The following is an 18,897-nucleotide window of genomic DNA, read 5'->3' as shown; positions in this document are numbered from 1 at the left end:
CAAGTGTGCTGTGCAGCTGTTGTACAACAGACATCTTCCAATGGTACATCTGACAAGTGGATCTAGTGTCTAAATTAAGCTGTTCAAAAATGACACATCTTGTCATCAAGTTCCTCTTACCTTATGGGAAATAAGATGTCAAGATTTTAAGAAAGCAGAAGTAAATTGAAATAGGTATTAAAAACAGACCACCGTGCCTAAAATGTATTCTAGGAAAAAGAGTCACAGTTCTCAGAAGAAAGCTTGCACTGAGAGAGACTAATTGAAAGGTAGTGTATAATCAAGACAAAAACACAGCCTGTAGTGCAAATCTGCAGAAAGGAAAAGCTTTACCTCACAACTTTCAGCTGTACCAGGGCTGACACCAGAATCGTGCAAGTCATTAATGATCATCACAAAAAATTACACCAAGCTATAGGAGTTTTAAGTATCATTAAAGTATTAAAATAACATCATTATTGTGTGATGGCAATTGTTAAAATTTCAATCTGTATTTCAAGGAAATTAATTAAACTACACCACAGTTCAGAAAAGGTCTCAGGCAGACATAATAAAGGACTGCAAAATAAAACTCTTTACTGGCATCACAGAATCACAGAATCACAGAATGGCTAAGGTTGAAAGGGACCTCTGAAGATCTAGTCCAATCCCCCTGCCAAGCAGGATCACCTGCACATTGTGCAGGATGGCACCCAGGAGGGTTCTGAATATCTCCAGAGAAGGAGACACCACAACCTCTCTGGGCAATTAGTATGTCTTCTTTGAAACTGTATAAAACTCCACTAAATAACCCAGGATCCAAGTCACAGAAGTGAAACTCATCACTAAGTATACATACACCCAGACACGACCCCACCTTCATCTGTGTGGAGGAACTATTGAAAGAGAATGGTAATCCATCCATGAATGTTTAATCTGTGGCATCTCATTAGATACAGAGAGACTATGTAAATGGCTTTGAGACATGGCTATCTGTAGAAGATGGGATCAAGACACAGAATCTAAAAATAACAACACCTGATGATTATGACAGCTGACGAAGTTACTGTGGTATCAAAACCACAAGGACTCTCAACCTCTTTATCCACTAAGGATATTAAATATGGGATCCATGAAGTGACCTAAGGCTAGATCCCATGTAGCTTTACCTTTAATGACAGTCCTCCCCATTCTACATAATAAAGTACTGTATTTCTTAGATCTTCTATTGCAGCAGTATTAAATGTATTGTTTCAGTCAGGTCACTCTTTGCTCCCTTTATATGTATACATTTATATAAACACACACAGAGGAACATATGCACACTTATGTGTAGATGAAGTAGCAATAAAGCCTACATTTGACTACTATAAGCTGCCTCTACCAGAGCTTTCAGAAGAATGAATCATAAATTTCCTTAAGATCCTTTGGCAAACTCAAGCTAGATTCAAACTAAGATCCTTCCCTTCTCACCTACAGCACTGCAAAATCATTAATGGAGACTCTACATTGCTTATTGAGTCATTCAAGCATACACAGAGCATGCTAGATTTCTTCCTGCTATCTCCATCTCTCCAGGTTATGCAAGGACACCTTTGCATTTTTGCAAAGCTTGTTAGATTATGCTGCTTGCAAAGGCACTGAGGAATATGTGTCCAATGGCAAATATATTTTTAACTTTGTTTTGAAGCACTGACGAACTCAAAAGGATAGCAAAAATGCACTTTCTTTATGCTGAGAGATGTCTGAGAGAAGTCATTCTGCGGGATTTTGATCTCTAGGGTGGGAAAGCAAGATTTTTATTTTTTGTTTTTTATTGTAGAGCAGGTAACTTTCAATTTTATTTCATTTTAATAGTTCAATAGTTGTGTGAACAGGAAGAAACCCTGCTGTTTGATTCGTCCCATGGACAACAGATAAAACCTGGTGATTTATATAATTTTATTATCCAAACTTTACATATAACTCACTTTGTCTTATCTCATTCTGTCACAGACAGCACACATAGTAATACATTCAAAGGTGAGAGAGAAGGAATTGGTGCCTTTTCCACAGGCTTCTATTCAGGGTTTGGTTGCTGACAGATCTGACAGAAAGCCATATTTTTAAAAGGCAGATATGAACATGAGGGGGCAAATAGCCTACTCAAAAAGTACACAGATTTACCTTTGGCTTAAATCAGAGTAAATCCAATAAATAGATGCTTTTGCAAATCCTATTCGCAGCATATATGGATACCATGCCTGCAGTCAGAATGCCTGACCATGATGCCACTGAGAGTCACAGGGAATAACTCTGACATGACTTCTGTGTAAGCAGTAACCTTTCTGAATTTAGTTCCACAGGACTATCATAGATGATGCCTGCTTCAACTCATATGTAGTTGCTGGCCACACTGAAAAACTGTGATGAATGGTGTCGGACCATTCATACACTGATATGAAATACAATTTTCCACAGCTTTAGTGTTTTTTTTAGATTACACAGGGTTCCATAGAACTCATAAGAGGTGAAATGAAAAGGATTCTAAACTGCAAGGTCAGTCCTAAAATTAAGAAATTTTATCCTCCTATATATTCTTTTACAATACTGCACTGATCCAGTAGCTTGAGGCAAAGATTAATTTCAGAATGAATCTTATTCTTGTTTACTGTATGCACTCCCGAACATCATGAGAGAGTGCATCATTTAGCATGTAAAATTCCTGGTTCTCATTCATATGGGACTCGAAGAAAGGAAAACCTGCAAAACTGGCCAGACTGTGCGCATACCACCACAGTGCTCCTGGCCTCGGTCACTGCTAGATCAGACAATTCAAAGAAAATCTCCTCATGGCTTTTTTATCACAATACAAAGAATGTTTCTTTCCAGAGGTCCATGAGCAAATAAGGGCCAGAAGCACTTCAAGACCTTGTAGCATTATCACTAGTGTATTATCTGAATAGAGCTGAGATAGAAGCTCAAGGACTGACATGACCCTGAGCTTTTAGAAGGGTGCCAGAGGAACATGAAAACATCCCAGTGCACTTCCTGTAGCTTATCTGATAATGGCTACTCTAGCATAATAGCTGTCAGTGAAATATATAACTCTTTTAAATTTCTATGATTACTATGCAAGCCTACTTCTCATCTCCCTTACTTGCAATATGTTTTGGTTTTTGTTTTTTTTTAATTTTGGAGTAAAATCTAGTTAATATGCATTACATTTTTGCATCTTAAATGAACAATAGCATGAAACAAATCTGAAATAATTCAATAGTTTAACAACTTTGTATGGTCCACTGCTACTTAAGGCGTTAGAAAATGCATTGTTTATCCCAGCAAGCATACAACTTACCCTCAGCATAGGGCCATTCTGGAACACATGGGGCTCATCACAAACAACACAGTATTCATTCAATACTGGTATCCGCTGCTCAGCAAATTCAATAGTCTGAGAACAATGAAAATGAGAATAACAACATCTGCTTAAAAATAATTAAAGTCAGCATGTGCTCCAGAATGTTTCAAAAATGGGTAAGATATGGCATCCTACCTGCACAAGAAAGCCACGGTCTCGTACCGGAATGCATTTTGCACCATAATTTTGCTGCAAGGAAAGAAGTTGAGGCAACTTCAGTTTTGGTAGACTACTTATATGGAAATGGCAAAACGTTTGTAATGTTTGTATGCAGATATGCTAATTAAACAATATTTGCATCTAAAAAGGTATCTAATTTGCATTAACCATTACAAATAATCAATCCTTTTACTTATTTGCTGAATGTGAGATGGATTTTTAGCTTTTCTAAAATCTGATAAGGTTTTATACCCTAGTATCCCCAAAACTTTAATCTCAAATGGAAACACCCACACCTTCACTCCACTCTGATGAACTGGCATTTAGTAAGTTTAAATTTTAACTGCATATTGTCTGTCTAAATATGGACTGTGTGCTTAGGCTTGAATGACTAATGTAATTCACAAAAGTGTTGAAAATCTTTCTTTTATATCTTTTAAAATCTCACCTCTGTGAGCACCATGCTAACAGGACTCTGTGCTCAGATCCCACTCAGGTTCCTCCTGCCTTTTTCTTTCAATGTACGACAGCATAAATTAGAAAGTACTTTTGTTATAGGAGTCAGTAAGGTACAGAACTCCCTCTAGGCTGACATTTATTTTAATCAGCCCTTGTTTTGAATAAGAATCAGATTGGCTCCACAGGCAGAAGCAGAAGAATTAAGTGTGAGCTCAATGTCTTAAAATAACAATATGTGCTACCCTTTGTTTTCTCAATCAATCATATCTCTGGGGAAAGAAAAGTGGGCATTGTGGGCCTAACTCCTTCCCTGACCTCCAGCTGCCACCAACACATTTGAAGGCTAAATTTTTCACAAAGCACAAACGTGCAAGAGGTGAGCTGAACCCTGACTGCATTTCTTCCAGTATGCTGTTAACTCCAGATGAAAAGACCAGAAGAAGAGGTGACATGGCACCTTAATGAGCCAAAAGATGGTTGATTCCCCCATGAAGCAAACTGGCAAATTAGTAAAGACCTCTGTGACCATGTCAATTTTGCAGCAGAGAAGCTCACACTGTCTCCTCTTCCTGCAGCAAGAAAGGAGGTAGGGAAGGAAGTGTGTGATTGAACTTTTCCTGTGGCCAGCAACTGTACAGTGAGCTATATTCAAGGTGAGTTGTGAAGTCTGTCTTCACCTAGGTAGATTCTAGTTTTACAACATAAATGTATGAGTAGTTTAAATCCACCTTAAAAAGCTGACTCCATTATTCTTCGGTTACTTTTAAAAACTTCCAAAATATCCTCAAACATACCCCCTGAATATTAATACTTTTGCACAATAAGCGTAACAACATGTTTGAAAAATAATGAAGGGTAAATGAGCAGAATAAAAAAAGAAACACTACGCACAGCAGCTTGTGAAGGTGATGATGAAGATGGTGTTAAGATACCAATAAGCCCTGAGGTAAGAGAGAGCCTCCTGCCCTCTGCTATGTTGGACTCCTTGAAAGGCTCCATTTTGGATGATTTAGGGGCATTGGAGTAGGTCTTGCTGAGTAATTTCTGATTCTTCAATCCATCCAATTCTTCCATTCTAAGATTACTAGAGTAAGACCTACTTAAAAGTTTATGGGGCTTCAAGGTGCTGTTGTGCTCACATCGAGGATCCCCAGAACATGACCTACTTAATAACTTATGGGACTTTAAAGTGATGCACTCTTCCTGCTTGACAGCTGCAGAGCAAGAACGGTTCAACAGTTTGTGTGATTTAATAGCCATTGTCTGTTCAGCCCTAGGGTCACTAGACAACGAGCGGCCAAAGGTTCTGTGAGATTTTGTGGCACACACATCCTCCGCCTTAACTGTGCTAGAGCAAGTCCTCCTCAGCAGCTTGTGAGTTTTGGAGATGCCATCCTGTTCTGACTTCAGTTTTGATTTATTTTTACCACAGCCAGGTGGAGGATAACTCGGCGACCTTAAAAATAAAGAAGGGGAAGACATAATTGGAGGATAATCAAAAATGTGCGTGAAATAAGCAAGTCCAGATATATGTCCAAATTTTTAAGTGCTGCCCATCTTCATGTATTTAACTAGTGGCAAACACAGCCCAAAATAATTAATAATAATAATAATAATAATAATAATAATAATAATAATAATAATAATGTATGTAGAACCAAATTTCCAATACCTTCTTAGTCCCGTGTATACACAAACTCTCACTGATTGATAGGATGACTAACTATTTACGTAGAAGTTAGGGCTATATACTTACAGCTGTTGGTACAGGTCCCTACATCTTTAAACAAACTATTAATTCAGGAAAATAATTTTGAAATGGAAAGTGTGTATTTCACACAAGATTATAATGCATTTATCTTATCAAAATGTGTCATTCCATCATGGCATGATCCCATTCAAATTATTGTCTTTTGGGCATGGAATCACAATTTCTATGTGCAGATGCTATGGAAGATATAATGAGCAATGAAATTTGCAGGCAGTAAAACAAATTTGATTCTGCTGAAATTAACTTTTTTAAAAAACCTCACAGTAATCTGGATGCTTTGTGGAAGATCATTTGATGCTCTTCTGTCCTGTTTTAAACAGATTCTAGCTCTTTAACACTGGAAATGAGAATGCATGGGGCTCACATTTTGAATAAAAAAATAAGAGAGCAGACTTTTTTTTTTTTTTTTAACAAAACAATACGCACTTGATCTCTTACATTTCTATAACGTTCACATTCAACTGTCTTTGCAAAGCAAGAATCAGCATCAGGTATGCCAAATCATTTTTCTATGGTTTATAAGGAATCCCAATCTTTCTAGTGTTTTTGGACTCCAATCAAGCAAAAAAGAGGTGAAACCCCAAGGGGAGAGGCTGGCAGCTTTCCTCACCCTGCTACCAAGTGATGACAGCAGAAAATGCATGTGGAGGCTGACTCACAGTTGCAGTTAGCTCATTACCACCCTCGGGCAGAAAGAAAGTAGGAATGGCGCTCTATGGAGAGAGAGAAGTCCCCACATTTGGACTAAGTGATCTCTGCAACTGTAGTAGCAGCCAGCAAATCAACAGGAGAAGGATTGATCTGTCTTTTGTCTGCCCTTTCTGAATAAAACCAAACCCCAAGTTTCAGCAAGCACGGGGCATGGTGTGGCATGGTAGGCAATGAGCAAGCCTACCCTCTACCGTAATTATAACACCATCTTCTTCTTCTACATTTGAGAAGACAGATCTTCAGTCATCTTTAACATTCCTCCCTTCATCAAATGTGGGTGATTTCCGTACTAACCATCTATATTTATTTTTTTAAATACATGGAAATTAGAATTGCAAAATTCATCAAGAAGAAGCAATGTTCAAATAAGTACTCAATACAAATTCACAGAAGGGGTGATTTGTCAACCCTTCATAAGCAAGCAAACATACTAGAGTAAATAGCCATATTCCTGAAAGGGGTAAAATCATAGCCTCATTTTACAAGTCCTTGAGAGTATGGGTAACATAATGAATTCAACTGAACAATTCACAAACTATTTTCATATGTTTTTAATGCCTTTGTTTTTTGAAATTCTGTGCCTACATTTCAGAAATAGTGAACATTCATTTACTCAAACTAGTGGAGAGGAGTGGGTGTTCAGCAGCTCTTAAAATCAGTCTTTGATTAAAGACCATTCTAGATTTAAAAAAAAAATAATAATACACACAGTTGTGCAAAGAACAGCTGGACAACCACAAAATTACATATATATGTTCTTTTTCTTCAAAGTAGCAGTCAAATGCTACCAAGCTACTAAAGATATAAGTACAACCAAGTTAAGTAATATAAAATCAATTATTTCCAGTTATAGATGAATCATGGCTGTTTCAGAGTTTGCTTTTGAAGTCATGCAAGGAAATCACTGGAAACACATGAGGTAAGATAGAAACAGAGCACTCCTCTGTGGAGAAAAGTCAACATTTCACCTTTTGAAGTATGCTGTGGATTTTGAACAGGGTATGATAGTAACAGCTCATTTTCCTTGCTATTACCTGCGCAATGTAGAAAAGATGTGCAGAGGAGATTTCACCTTTTTGTCAGACAACTTCTTATTGTGCGTACAATTAGATTTCTCTTTGCTGTTCTTCCACTGTTGTGTTACAAATGTCTGCATGATTCTGCAAATTAGGAAAGAGAAAAAAGATTTTCTCATCATAGCCAAGTCATATGAACTTAAATATTAGGGTTTACCTGTGAACCACGTAGGCTAGATAATGCAACATCCTCACCCTAGAGGCAGAGTTTCTCTATCATATATGTGGACCAATGACTAGGCACTTCAGTTCTTTAAAATTCATGTTCCCCCCCACCCCAGGTAAGATTAATTCACACAGAACTCTTAGATAAGATTAATTCACATAGAACTCTTATTAACAATAATGTCTGCATACAATACCACCACAAGACTTAATAGACACATGCCTGTCATGTGAAGCACATGCCTCTCATCTAAAAACAAACTGATTCAGAGACATCCCATTCAGCTCTAGGCATCTTTCTCCCCAGTAAATGCAGAGACAAGATACAACATCCACACTGCTCAGGTAGGAACACATTTCTCCAAAGGCATAAAGGTAGGCATGTCAAGGATTACACTACCCAGAGGGGCTTATAATGAAGCTAGAGCCAGACACTTTCCTGATATGCACACCAAAAGGCAGAGGCCACAAGTCACTCTAAGGGAAGCTAAAAAACATAAAGGCTATAAAGAAAACACATCCACAGGAAAAGTGGCTAAGTACAACAGATTACCAAGAAAGGCTTCAGATTTTCACACCTCAACTGCCTGAGGTTCTTAGTGAACCAATTTAACTTTTAATTTAGTGCAACTTGGGGTGGGAGGTTGTTTTAGATGACCCCCAGAAGTCCCTTCCAAGCTACATTATTCTGTGGTTCTAATCTAGCATTCAGGGTCTATGAGAACTAAGCTAAAGAGAAAGTAGAAGTCAGTATGGACATTATTGAAAATTTAGTGAATCTTCAAATATGAATAATCTGGTGCTCATAGCCAGAACAGGTCATGGTGTTCACAAGTATTCTGATTTCTGCTCATCTGTGATTTATTTACTTGAAAATGTTCTATGGGTGCCTTTGGTAATTACCCAGTACACAAATCAGAGGCAGTGCTCATACTAAAATGTTTTAAAAGAGTTTTCTTGTGTGGGGAGCTTTTTAATTTTTTTCTTCAAAGTCATGTATCAGAGAGATTTTAATAACTGTTTCATTCGCAAGATTATGAAAATGCTGCACTAAATTTCTTTAAACACCAAACAGCAAAAGATTTTTTTTTCTTAAGGGAGTCTTACTATTTCAAGAATCGAATATTGAAGCCTATATTCCTGTCATTTCATTACACATATGCAAGCACATAAGAAAAAATTACTCAGCGAAATTCTGTTAAATTGAATTGTATCAGGAACACATGAAACTGCTGTTTTTTTTCTACTATTCTTTCTTCTTGTCCTCAAAACTGGGTGGCCTGATTACTTTGGCAAATCTTAGAGGCCACCATGAAAGTATTGCCTCCTTATGGTATTCATGATGCTCAGAAAGATTCCTGCTAGAGACCTCGTAATCTGAGCAGAAACATTAAATCAAACACTTAGCTACTGTCTTTTCAAACTTATGTATCTTACCTTCTAAATGACAGTAAAGTGACAGAAAACCCTGGCAGACAGCACAAACCAGGTTCTCTGCAACAACTGTCAAAATTTAACCTACAGAGGAAAAAATGCTACTTTTACTTGAATAAAACCAAAACACTTTCATCCAACCGATCTGACAACCTGTGACATGGGCCAGGAACTAAGAAATATGTCATGTTTACTTAAAAAGAGGAGTTCACACTTTTCCAGACTTACTTTTTCAGCTGATGTCCCAGCCCAAATCTTTCCTTAGTAGAAATCTGAAATACATCCACAGTTGGCACTATGGAAAATGGAGATATTGTTGAGTTTAAATGAATAATCAAAATCATAACCATACAAATTATATTTAAGGACTCTGTTCTATTCGTACTTTTAGTGTAAGTAATGGCATTGAAGCAATGGTTAAAGCAGTCGTGTCACCTGAGTCTATGAAGAAATTAAGGGCCATTTTTTAGGAGTATCAGCCAATATCATTTGTTGTCTTAACAAAAGGATGTTTTAAACATTGGATTCCCTAGAATGTATGTCTTCCCACTACTGTTAATTATACAAATGTACCTTTGTTACTAGAGAGCTTTCACAGAATCACAGAATCACAGAATTTCTAGGTTGGAAGAGACCGTATCTGGGCTGGTAATTCATCTCATCTAATCTCATAATTTTTCTTCCAAGTAAATAGTCTTTACATACACAGATTAAAATGCCCTATCTATAAATAAATTTATGTACTGAATATATTCTCAGTTGAGAAGTCTGAGTGCACCATTTGTTACCTTTTGTTAATAATAGCCATGGGACAATCTCAATAAACTGCTAGATGTAGTTACTGTAGTCCAAAGTGAACTTGCTGTCGCTGAAAACAACGATTTTATCCCTTTGTAACTGAAAACAAAATTAAGCCCTTTCCCTGAAAGACATGATATACTTTAGCATGTCATATTGGACCTGATGATCTCCTGAGGTCCCTTCCAACCCTTACAATTCTATGAATTCTGTGATCAAACATATCAGGTTTTCTGCAATAAAATGAGAGTTTTCACACCTAATCTGATCTTCAGAATTCTATAAAGGTGTAGTTCACCGGAGTATTTCCTTTATTTTTCAGAAGACTATTGTATCTAAGAATTAAAATTTCCTAAATAAAAGTAAACTAATTTAAGTTCCTGTTAAGACCTTAGAAACTTACATGACCTTAGATCTAGATGCGGAGAAAAACCCCTTATCTAATCAATTATTTATCCACACTGTTACAGTTCCTATGACTACGAGGAAAATGACAGTGGAATGAACTGAATTTACTAGTATCAGGTTTTCCTTCTGTGGGCATTTTTATAGAAGATGCTTAATACTCATCATCCAAGTGCCTGATGTATGCATTCCAGTGGCCAAGTGACCCTGCATTTTACTCAAGACCCATCCTACCAGTGATACATCCACATTCATCTGTCAGAAAATTGAAAACATTAGGGACAGAGGCTAGAAATTAGCTCCTGGTATTATTAAAATCTTTGAGTAACATAGAAGAAGCAGGTGTCAGAAGTCCAGCATTTGTTGCGAGACCCTCAGGTCCTTGAGGTGGAACAACAGCCAACACATATTGCAAACACAAATGAGACTAAATACTTTGTATTACATAAGGAACTAATGACCATAGTAAAATAAAAAGGAATGAAAACAAAAAAAATCTGGGGTTTCTTCTTAGAAAATCAGTACTTAAATCTGTATTATTCTGATCACTCTTAACCAGAATGCCAGTTTATCTCTTAATTTCCCTTTTACAAATTAATTTAAAAAATAAAATGCAGTGTATATAAACTTGCCATCCAATTTCACTTAGTTCAAAACACTGTAAATGCTTGCCCCAATATTCTTACTCAAATATAACCTCATCTTTTAAAGATAAACTGATGATTTTTTCAAAAGGAAGAAATTACTTGATTAGGGATAGCAATGTCCTTAGATTTTCAAATTTGGGATGCTTGGTAGGGTGTGGACTATCTTCAGAGAGAATTACCACACTTAGTTTCACCAATTTTAAAATCTGATGTCCAGACTGTAATTCTTGTCTAAACTCTAAAATCAGAGGAGACAGCCCAGTATCCTCAAAGGCTGATTAATCCTAATCTCAGATAGGTTTCTAAGGCCTGGGGGAGAAACTGCTCTCAGGTAAAACAATGAAAAAAGTCATTAACTAGAAGAATGACTGTGTAAAATCAAGATAGTAAACAGCTGGAAGGTGGTAAAAATATCCCCCTTTGTGCCTTGGAGTATACTGCACACAAGAAACTTGTTTCTTTTATCAGACAACAGGAAGTATTAAAAGAGAAATATATGTGTCACAGAGTTGTGACTTGGTAATCTCAAAACAACATATCCAAGGAGCAAAAGAAGTATTCAGAGAAAGAGCCTTATTTACACAAAAGATTGTGGATTTCATTCTGCTGTTTCTGGTAAATAAAGAGGCATGGCTGAAACAGCAGACGTAACAAAGGAGCATTTGACTCTGGCCCTGATCTTGCCCCTCAGTACTCAAGTGCCACCATAATCAGTCAGCTGCAGGACTGAGAACTAAACGTCCTGTTTTAACCTTGTCAGCAGTGCAGAAGATAACTCTTGTTACTTCTCATTTAACTGGATCATTTCTTATTGCATGATGCTCTTCACACTTCAGTCTCTCTTATTTGCTGCACTTTTAAAAATTACATTTTGATAGAAATATTCTGAATACTAACACTGATACTTGCTATGGCAAATAACTATTTTAAGATCTCCAGAATTAATAAAAGATCAAAGCAATAAAATACAGGCAAAAGGACCAAAGTCGAGCAAAAAATAAGGGGTTGTAACGAAATGCTCATTGGAACGAACAGAATATAACTGATAGTTAGCATCAGCAGACAACATATCCTATAAAAATAGCTCATTGGGACAGATTTTGTTAAACACATTATGACTTGAAATATCTATTCAATTTGCAGAGGCAGAATTCTCCTACAGATACAAGCCTGAATTGACAGCTTGCACTGGAATCCTCCAAATCCAGGCAAGTTATGATCCAAGTCACACACTTCTTGACTTTACTCTGTAAAAATATAGCTGAAGTTGACTATTGCATATGAATGTTTCCAAATCTTCTCTCTCAGCTGAATCTTCATGAGTTGGGATATTTGTACTGTCATGAGGAAGCTTTACTGAACAACCAGAGAGTAGGATGTCAACATAGCGTTCAAAAATCTCATTCAAATTTAAAGATCCCCAAGAATACATATGTTCATATAAAAATCAGAAGCTGACAGTATAATTATCATGGTCTAGTTCTTCAAAAGGTATATGAAAAAGGGTATATTAATGCGCTCCATAGATTTGTGCATGTACACCTAATCAGTAGTATCTGCATCTGAGAAGACGATCCCTGATTTCCAAAGTCAGAAAATCACTTTAGAAACTGTAGACATTTATTCATAAACCCTCAGGTTCCTAGTGGAAACAGCTGCATTTCAAAGGATATCAAGAAAACAAATTCCTAAACTCAGCTTTCAGGAGTTTAAACTAGATATACATGCCAATATTAGGGCCTAGTCTTGCAAATACATATAACGATTTCACACCAGCAAGACTGCTCTCAGCAAAAGATTTAAGTACATGAAGGGTCAAAGATTTAGCAGTAAATGGGTATCTGTCACTTAGGATATGGCTGAGACTGAGACAACAAACATGGCATATGAAGAATACATAGGTGACTAACCTGGGCCATTTAAGTACTGTGTAAGCGAACAGTGCAGTCGCACTACTATGGGCTCTGTGCGAATTACATCCCAAGCCACAGCAATCTCTTCCTAGTTCAAGATAAAAAGAAAACAACAGATACCATTAGACATCGTGAAGAATCGTTGCATTTTGCTAGTCTATATTAGGGGCTGGTATAAACACTATCCATCCACTTACCCATCATGGGATATCTACTCCAACTTTAAACGTGAGACTTCAGACAAACTATTGCCTGCTAATGCTCTTAAGAGCAGTGTTAGACTGTTTCCCGTCCTTGAATATGCCCATTTAAACTGAACACAGGTTTCTACATGACACTACATTCACATACTGCTTCAAAGCTGAGAAGCAAAGGAGCAAATAAAGATGGAAAGGACACTGAACCTGTAACATAGGGCAAAGGAAATGTTTGCTCCTTCTTAAGACTGATTAAAATTATTCAAGGTATAATCAGGTTCTCTTAATTTTAAAAGAGCCCAAGAAAAACTATCTTCTGTGCTGTGCTGACCTGAGAATATAATACATCTGTACAGAAGGTAATGATGCCCCTAATAGCACTACTTTTCATTCTGCATCTAGAGCACAGGAAGTTACTGCACAGATGAGGTGAGGAAGTGTGGAGCTAATGTCAGCATTACAGTTACACAAGCCATGCTGCCAGTTGACAGCACCACTGTCCTGAGTCTCCTTTGCCACTCAAACCTCTCCCTAATCAGTTGCGGATGTGAGAAGCAGACAGGAGATCTCTAGCCAAGGTCATGTTCTCTCCAGGACTCTATGAAGTGCTTTCACCTAACTAATGTCTAGGATAGTAAAAAAAGAAATGTATTTCATTTACATCAGTTAAAACATCTACCATTTACAAAGCATGTTTTAAAGGAAATACACAAGCAGTAAATAAAAGCCTAGAACACATCTTAACAACATGACCGTAAAATGAAAAGGAAATCTTTCCACTAGGTAGCAATCATTAACGTCACAGCCACTTGTGAAGGTCAAGCCTCGGAAAAACGCAAGTCTCAGTAGTTGTCTAGAGTGCCTGATGTGTAGCAGAATTAAATGGGTATTAATGTTCATTATGTAATTTTGTGATTAGATTACTTACATCAAGAAAGCTAACATCAATATGCAGATCAATATCTACATCATCAATGGCTCCATATTCCCTGAAAGGAAAGAATTACATTACATTAGAACTCTTTAAAATACTCCTCAGCCCAGGAGTACTTATAACTGGGAAGATTTTATAAAGGATAATCTTGGCTGTAAAATCAGAATGATTATAAAATACACATTTACTTAGATTGGATCAGTATTTCCATTGGGTGAACATCTGCTGTACTGCAACTTTCTTTCTTACCTTGCTTAAATAGGCTATTTGTTTTTATTTTATTTAATAATTCCCCAAAATTTTTGTTCCATCACTGCCATGTACCTTTGATGTACTGCACAAATAAATCAAGGAAACAATAATGGTCATATACTGTTGTTATTTATGACAAAAGAAAATCCTAGTTGATTTTTAGGTTAACAGCCAGTAACCTAAGCAGAGGCTTGAGATAAATAATTGAAGACAAAAACAAAGCCCTGACCGTGGCACATTATACCTGTGGGCTTGCTTCTTACATTCAGGGTATTTATTTGTCAAAACATGCCGATTGCCCTGTAACGTGCTCAAGGCAATAGCTACCTTACTTCATCTGTCACCTGTAGTATTCCTGGAATCTCTAAGGTGCAGATTTAATTTATGCTCATAGGTGTTTCATTGCCATATGAAATCTTAAAGTGTAACTCTTTTCCCTCTTATTTTCTGACCCACTCTCATTGCCCTCCACCAAGGTATTTGAAGACTTCTGAAAAATAGGGCTAGAAAATATTCATTCTTATACCTAAACAAAAGTTACTTTTATTTTAATTACTTGACTGGATAACTCTATAAAAGTGAAATAACTTCCAGTTTTTCACAGATTCGTTGATACACTCCTAGTCTCTGGATTTTGGCTTTACACTGCATTTACACACTTCTCACAATGAATTCATTGCTTTCCTACTAAAAAGAGTGCACACAGTATACTAAGAGTGCATTGTAGCAATTGTGCATAAATGAAGTTGATAAGGTAACCTTGAAATACAGAAGTATTTTTCTTAGGAGATAGCTGATCTCAGATGTTGTTAATTTTCTTGAAGATCCAAAGAACAGATTGCTGTAAACTCACCAGTAATACTTATGAACACAGGCTGGTGTTACTCACATGATAGATTCAAAATGTTAGAATAAAGCTTAATTTTATTAATTAAACAGGAATGGAGTTGAACCAACTAAACACAGAAATGCTAGTATAAGAAAGGAGAAGATAAAAATAAGTTACAACTTTGGAATTTCCATATTCACTGAAATACCTTTGCCTGCACTCCATTACCATCATAGAAAATGGATTTTAGAGACATGATGGTTTACTTCCTCAAGCTAAAAGCAAGGAAGAAATCATGTTTTCTTCTAGTGCTTGAAGCTTATGATCTGCTGCCCACAATCTCTCCAGGAACATGTTTTGATTTTGAAGCTCCAGAGATCCTGTTTATTAATGCTTAAGTAATGTAAGTAGATACTGAAGAGTTGGTCCAGATGCCTTTCTTAAAGGTTGGTGGCCACCTTTCAAAGGGCTGTGGTAAAAAGCATGCAGGTTTAGGAATTCCCCTTCTGTATATATGTAAAGTTCACTCTGATAGTAGGAGACTACTGAATAATAGGGTTCAACTCTCTAAGAAATGCATTTTAGTGGGTGTCACTGTCAGACAGGCCTGTTGCAGTCAGAGAAGTGTAGCTGTTGGAGAGGGATGAAACTGAATGCTTAATGCTGTGCTTACAATTTCCAAGAATTCACGTGTATTTTCAACTGCAGAGTACAAGAAGCATGGAAGCTTTCCACACACCAAAAGCAACCACAAATGCCAATTTCTAATACAGTGAGCCTGAGGAGATCACAATGCATCCACTGAAACAGTTGATTGAATGTATTAGATTCATTAAGGTTTTGAAAGGTTATTTACCATTACTCAATTTTAGAAGCCTTAGGAAGCATGCTATCAAGGGGTATTATCAATTTCATAGTTATCAGTTTGGAACCTAAACATTATCTAATTCATTTCCTAAACCCATACACAACCATTTGGATTTTAATTCTCCAGGTCCTAAAAATGTAATGAATTTCCACTTAATTTCAAAAGGCATCGTACATCACAGTTGTACACATACTCTCACACTCTAAAATAACAGATGTTATTGTTACTTGCAATATATGTATGCTTAAGGTTATAATCTCTGTATTTTATTACTTTGTTTATATAACAATTTTGTTATTTTAATTGTAATGTTTCTGACAGGTCTGTTACATCTTCTCTGTTATTTTAATTCAATTATTAATAATTACATAGATGGAAAATGAAGTTAAAAAAGACCTGAAGTGAATAAAACATACCATAAAGCTATATGCTGCTGCAGAATCAGGTACATTCATATATGCCCTAAAGAATTTTTGTGTAATTTATCTTTGCAATTCACCCCTGACCAAGGTTCCACTATTTCCTTGTGTAGGATTCTTCAGTTTCCCACCTCATTACAATTAGAAAGCTTTCCTAAAATCTAACCAAATTCTTGTTTGTTTCTAACAGACTTTCTTATTGTATCTCTCACAGTGACAATGGAGAACACTTGATCACCATTTTTTTAAGTTTTTTTTTTTTTTTTTGAAGAAGAACAACTGTTATTAAATCTTCTCTTTTTCTTTTTCTTTTTTTTTTTTTTTTTTTTTTCTCCCCAGACTAGACAAAATCAACTCCTTCAATCTTTGCCTAGGGACAACATCTAGTAAATCTCTTGTTCCACCCCCAGGGCAGAAGACAGAATATGACAAATAAAAAGTTTAACAAGGGTTTAGAGTTCTGATGAATAGTAATTTTCAACAACATACAACAGCTTGATCAAATGCCTACTGAAGTGCAAAGAACAGTATTTTAGAACAAGCTTCCAGGGCCTGTTCCAAGCATAGTTAGTTGTTTGAATACTCTGCCACAAAAATGAAGCCAAATACTGCATTATTGCTAGCTATGAGTGCCCCTTCCTTTTGCCACAATATACAGAGCTCAGAGAAGACTTGTGTTTTGGCAGTGAGGGAAAGTTTACACAAAACAGCCTCCAACATGTGACAGGTTCCACAATACAGAAGGGTAGGTGACATACCTGAGAGATACTGCATTAGGTCCATAGATCTCTCTCACTGCTGTCAAATCAGCTTCCAACTGTGGGTGCTTGTGAAGTTCTCCATCATAGCTAACCTACCAAAACAATAGCAAAATTGTAGGAGTTCTTATTTATTTCATTACTGGCATCTGATATAGGCTCATGACAGCTCTCCTTGCAAAACGTGCTGCATAAAGATTTCTTAATGCCATGCTCAGAAAGGACATTGTGTTGATAAGCTGAAGCACTGAGGTGGTCTAGCTCTTCTAAGCAATGAGATTTGCAAAGCAGGCACCTCTGTATCAGAACTACAGATGGCCCAATTCCTGTTTGTGGAAGAAAAGATGCAAAGATAGATAGATGCCTCTATTCTATCTTGTCCTGGGGACTATTCTGGGCCTCTTGACACTTGTGCATTTTTAACCTGGCAAGTGGAAGGAGAATAAGATAACTCCTGTTATACAATTCCAGTCTAACTACAAAAGGACAAAGGTTTGCTCCCTCTTGCTTGTTGTCACACTCTCATATATTTTGGACACAGAATGGCATGATCTCAAGAAGAGAAGCATGACACTATTCCATGCACTAAGTCTCTCAACATCTTAGTTACATTTGCTACATTTGAAACCACCAGTGCAATGATGTCAGATTAAAAATAAAAAAGAAAAAAATAAAAAAAACACCTTCCAATTTTAAGCATTTTTTACCAGATAATGTCTAAAGAAACATATACTGAGATGTCATCACATTTTTTTTCACGAAGTTTTATGAAGAGTGGTTATGGTTATGTCTAGTGTTCATACTATAAAGAAAAAACTTGTGTGCTTGTCTAGTTGGATTGTATGAAGTCAAAATAATTAAATATCCTCTTATCTTCTGCAAGGACAAAAATACCTTATTAGGCTTGTAACAATCTATTAAAAGTCAATTACTACCTTCTCATTAAGCAGTATGCTTGTGATTGTATGACCCTGACTCTACTTCTTTACACCAATTAGAAAAACAGTAATTCCACTAAAGTCAGTGATCTCGTAATTTGGGCACGTTCAGAAATGAGAAAAAGACTTGGCTTGTACCTTTGACAAATTCAGACAGCAGAGCACAAGAGTGCAATTTATCCCTTTAGACACATAAATATATCCTTACACATGAATCCTGCTGAGTGTTCCTGCTATTGCAGAGGTCTATGTAACCGCAGTAATGTTCTTCAGTTTGTACATCCAAATCTACCTGACCTCAGTGCTGTAGCACTTCAGTTCTGATATCTGGAGCTGTATTTTTCATTACATACCTAATTCAATACATTTCAATTGAATTAAAATAATAATCACTTGATCACTTTTTACTTACGAAAATTAGCAAATAATTTGATTAGACATAGATTTCATCAAACATTAAGAAGTTCATCAGCATAGCATGTGAACATACTTTGAGCTATCGATGATATTCCCAACCAGAAAGGTATAAACCAGCTATCCCTGCTCTGTATGGATAGGCACGTCAGAAAAGTTTCTCACCTAGACAAGCATAGGAACAAAACCTTTACTAATTTATTTTTATTTTACTTCAGGTGGGAGTAAACAAACCTTTGAATATGTAAATATATATATATATATATATATATATATGTATATATCGTTACTCAAAAATGAATTGTTTAAATATGCATAAGCAATTGCTGTTCTACTTCCAAAGAAAGCACAGCAATGTTTTCACAGATTAT

The 18,897-nt window shown here is 36.5% G+C and overlaps 1 protein-coding gene across 6 annotated transcripts in view; it reads right to left on the bottom strand.

Moving 5' to 3' along the window:
• The window catches only part of PARP8 (poly(ADP-ribose) polymerase family member 8), a 125,266-nt gene that overhangs the window by 27,800 nt on the left and 78,569 nt on the right, over positions 1 to 18,897 (bottom strand). For all 6 annotated transcript variants that reach the window (XM_068666671.1, XM_068666668.1, XM_068666669.1 and 3 more), the window contains 8 exons: positions 17,175 to 17,269; positions 14,043 to 14,103; positions 12,915 to 13,005; positions 9,383 to 9,449; positions 7,514 to 7,639; positions 4,889 to 5,453; positions 3,515 to 3,568; positions 3,317 to 3,412 (listed from right to left, as the gene is read on the bottom strand). In XM_068666671.1, coding sequence (XP_068522772.1) covers positions 3,317 to 3,412; positions 3,515 to 3,568; positions 4,889 to 5,453; positions 7,514 to 7,639; positions 9,383 to 9,449; positions 12,915 to 13,005; positions 14,043 to 14,103; positions 17,175 to 17,269 — 1,155 coding nt within the window. The remainder of the gene's footprint in view (positions 1 to 3,316; positions 3,413 to 3,514; positions 3,569 to 4,888; positions 5,454 to 7,513; positions 7,640 to 9,382; positions 9,450 to 12,914; positions 13,006 to 14,042; positions 14,104 to 17,174; positions 17,270 to 18,897) is intronic.

The sequence above is a fragment of the Anas acuta genome, chromosome Z (genome assembly GCF_963932015.1).
Source record: "Anas acuta chromosome Z, bAnaAcu1.1, whole genome shotgun sequence".
NCBI classification, from domain to species: Eukaryota; Metazoa; Chordata; class Aves; order Anseriformes; family Anatidae; genus Anas; species Anas acuta.
This window is presented reverse-complemented; position numbering and strand designations above follow the sequence as displayed.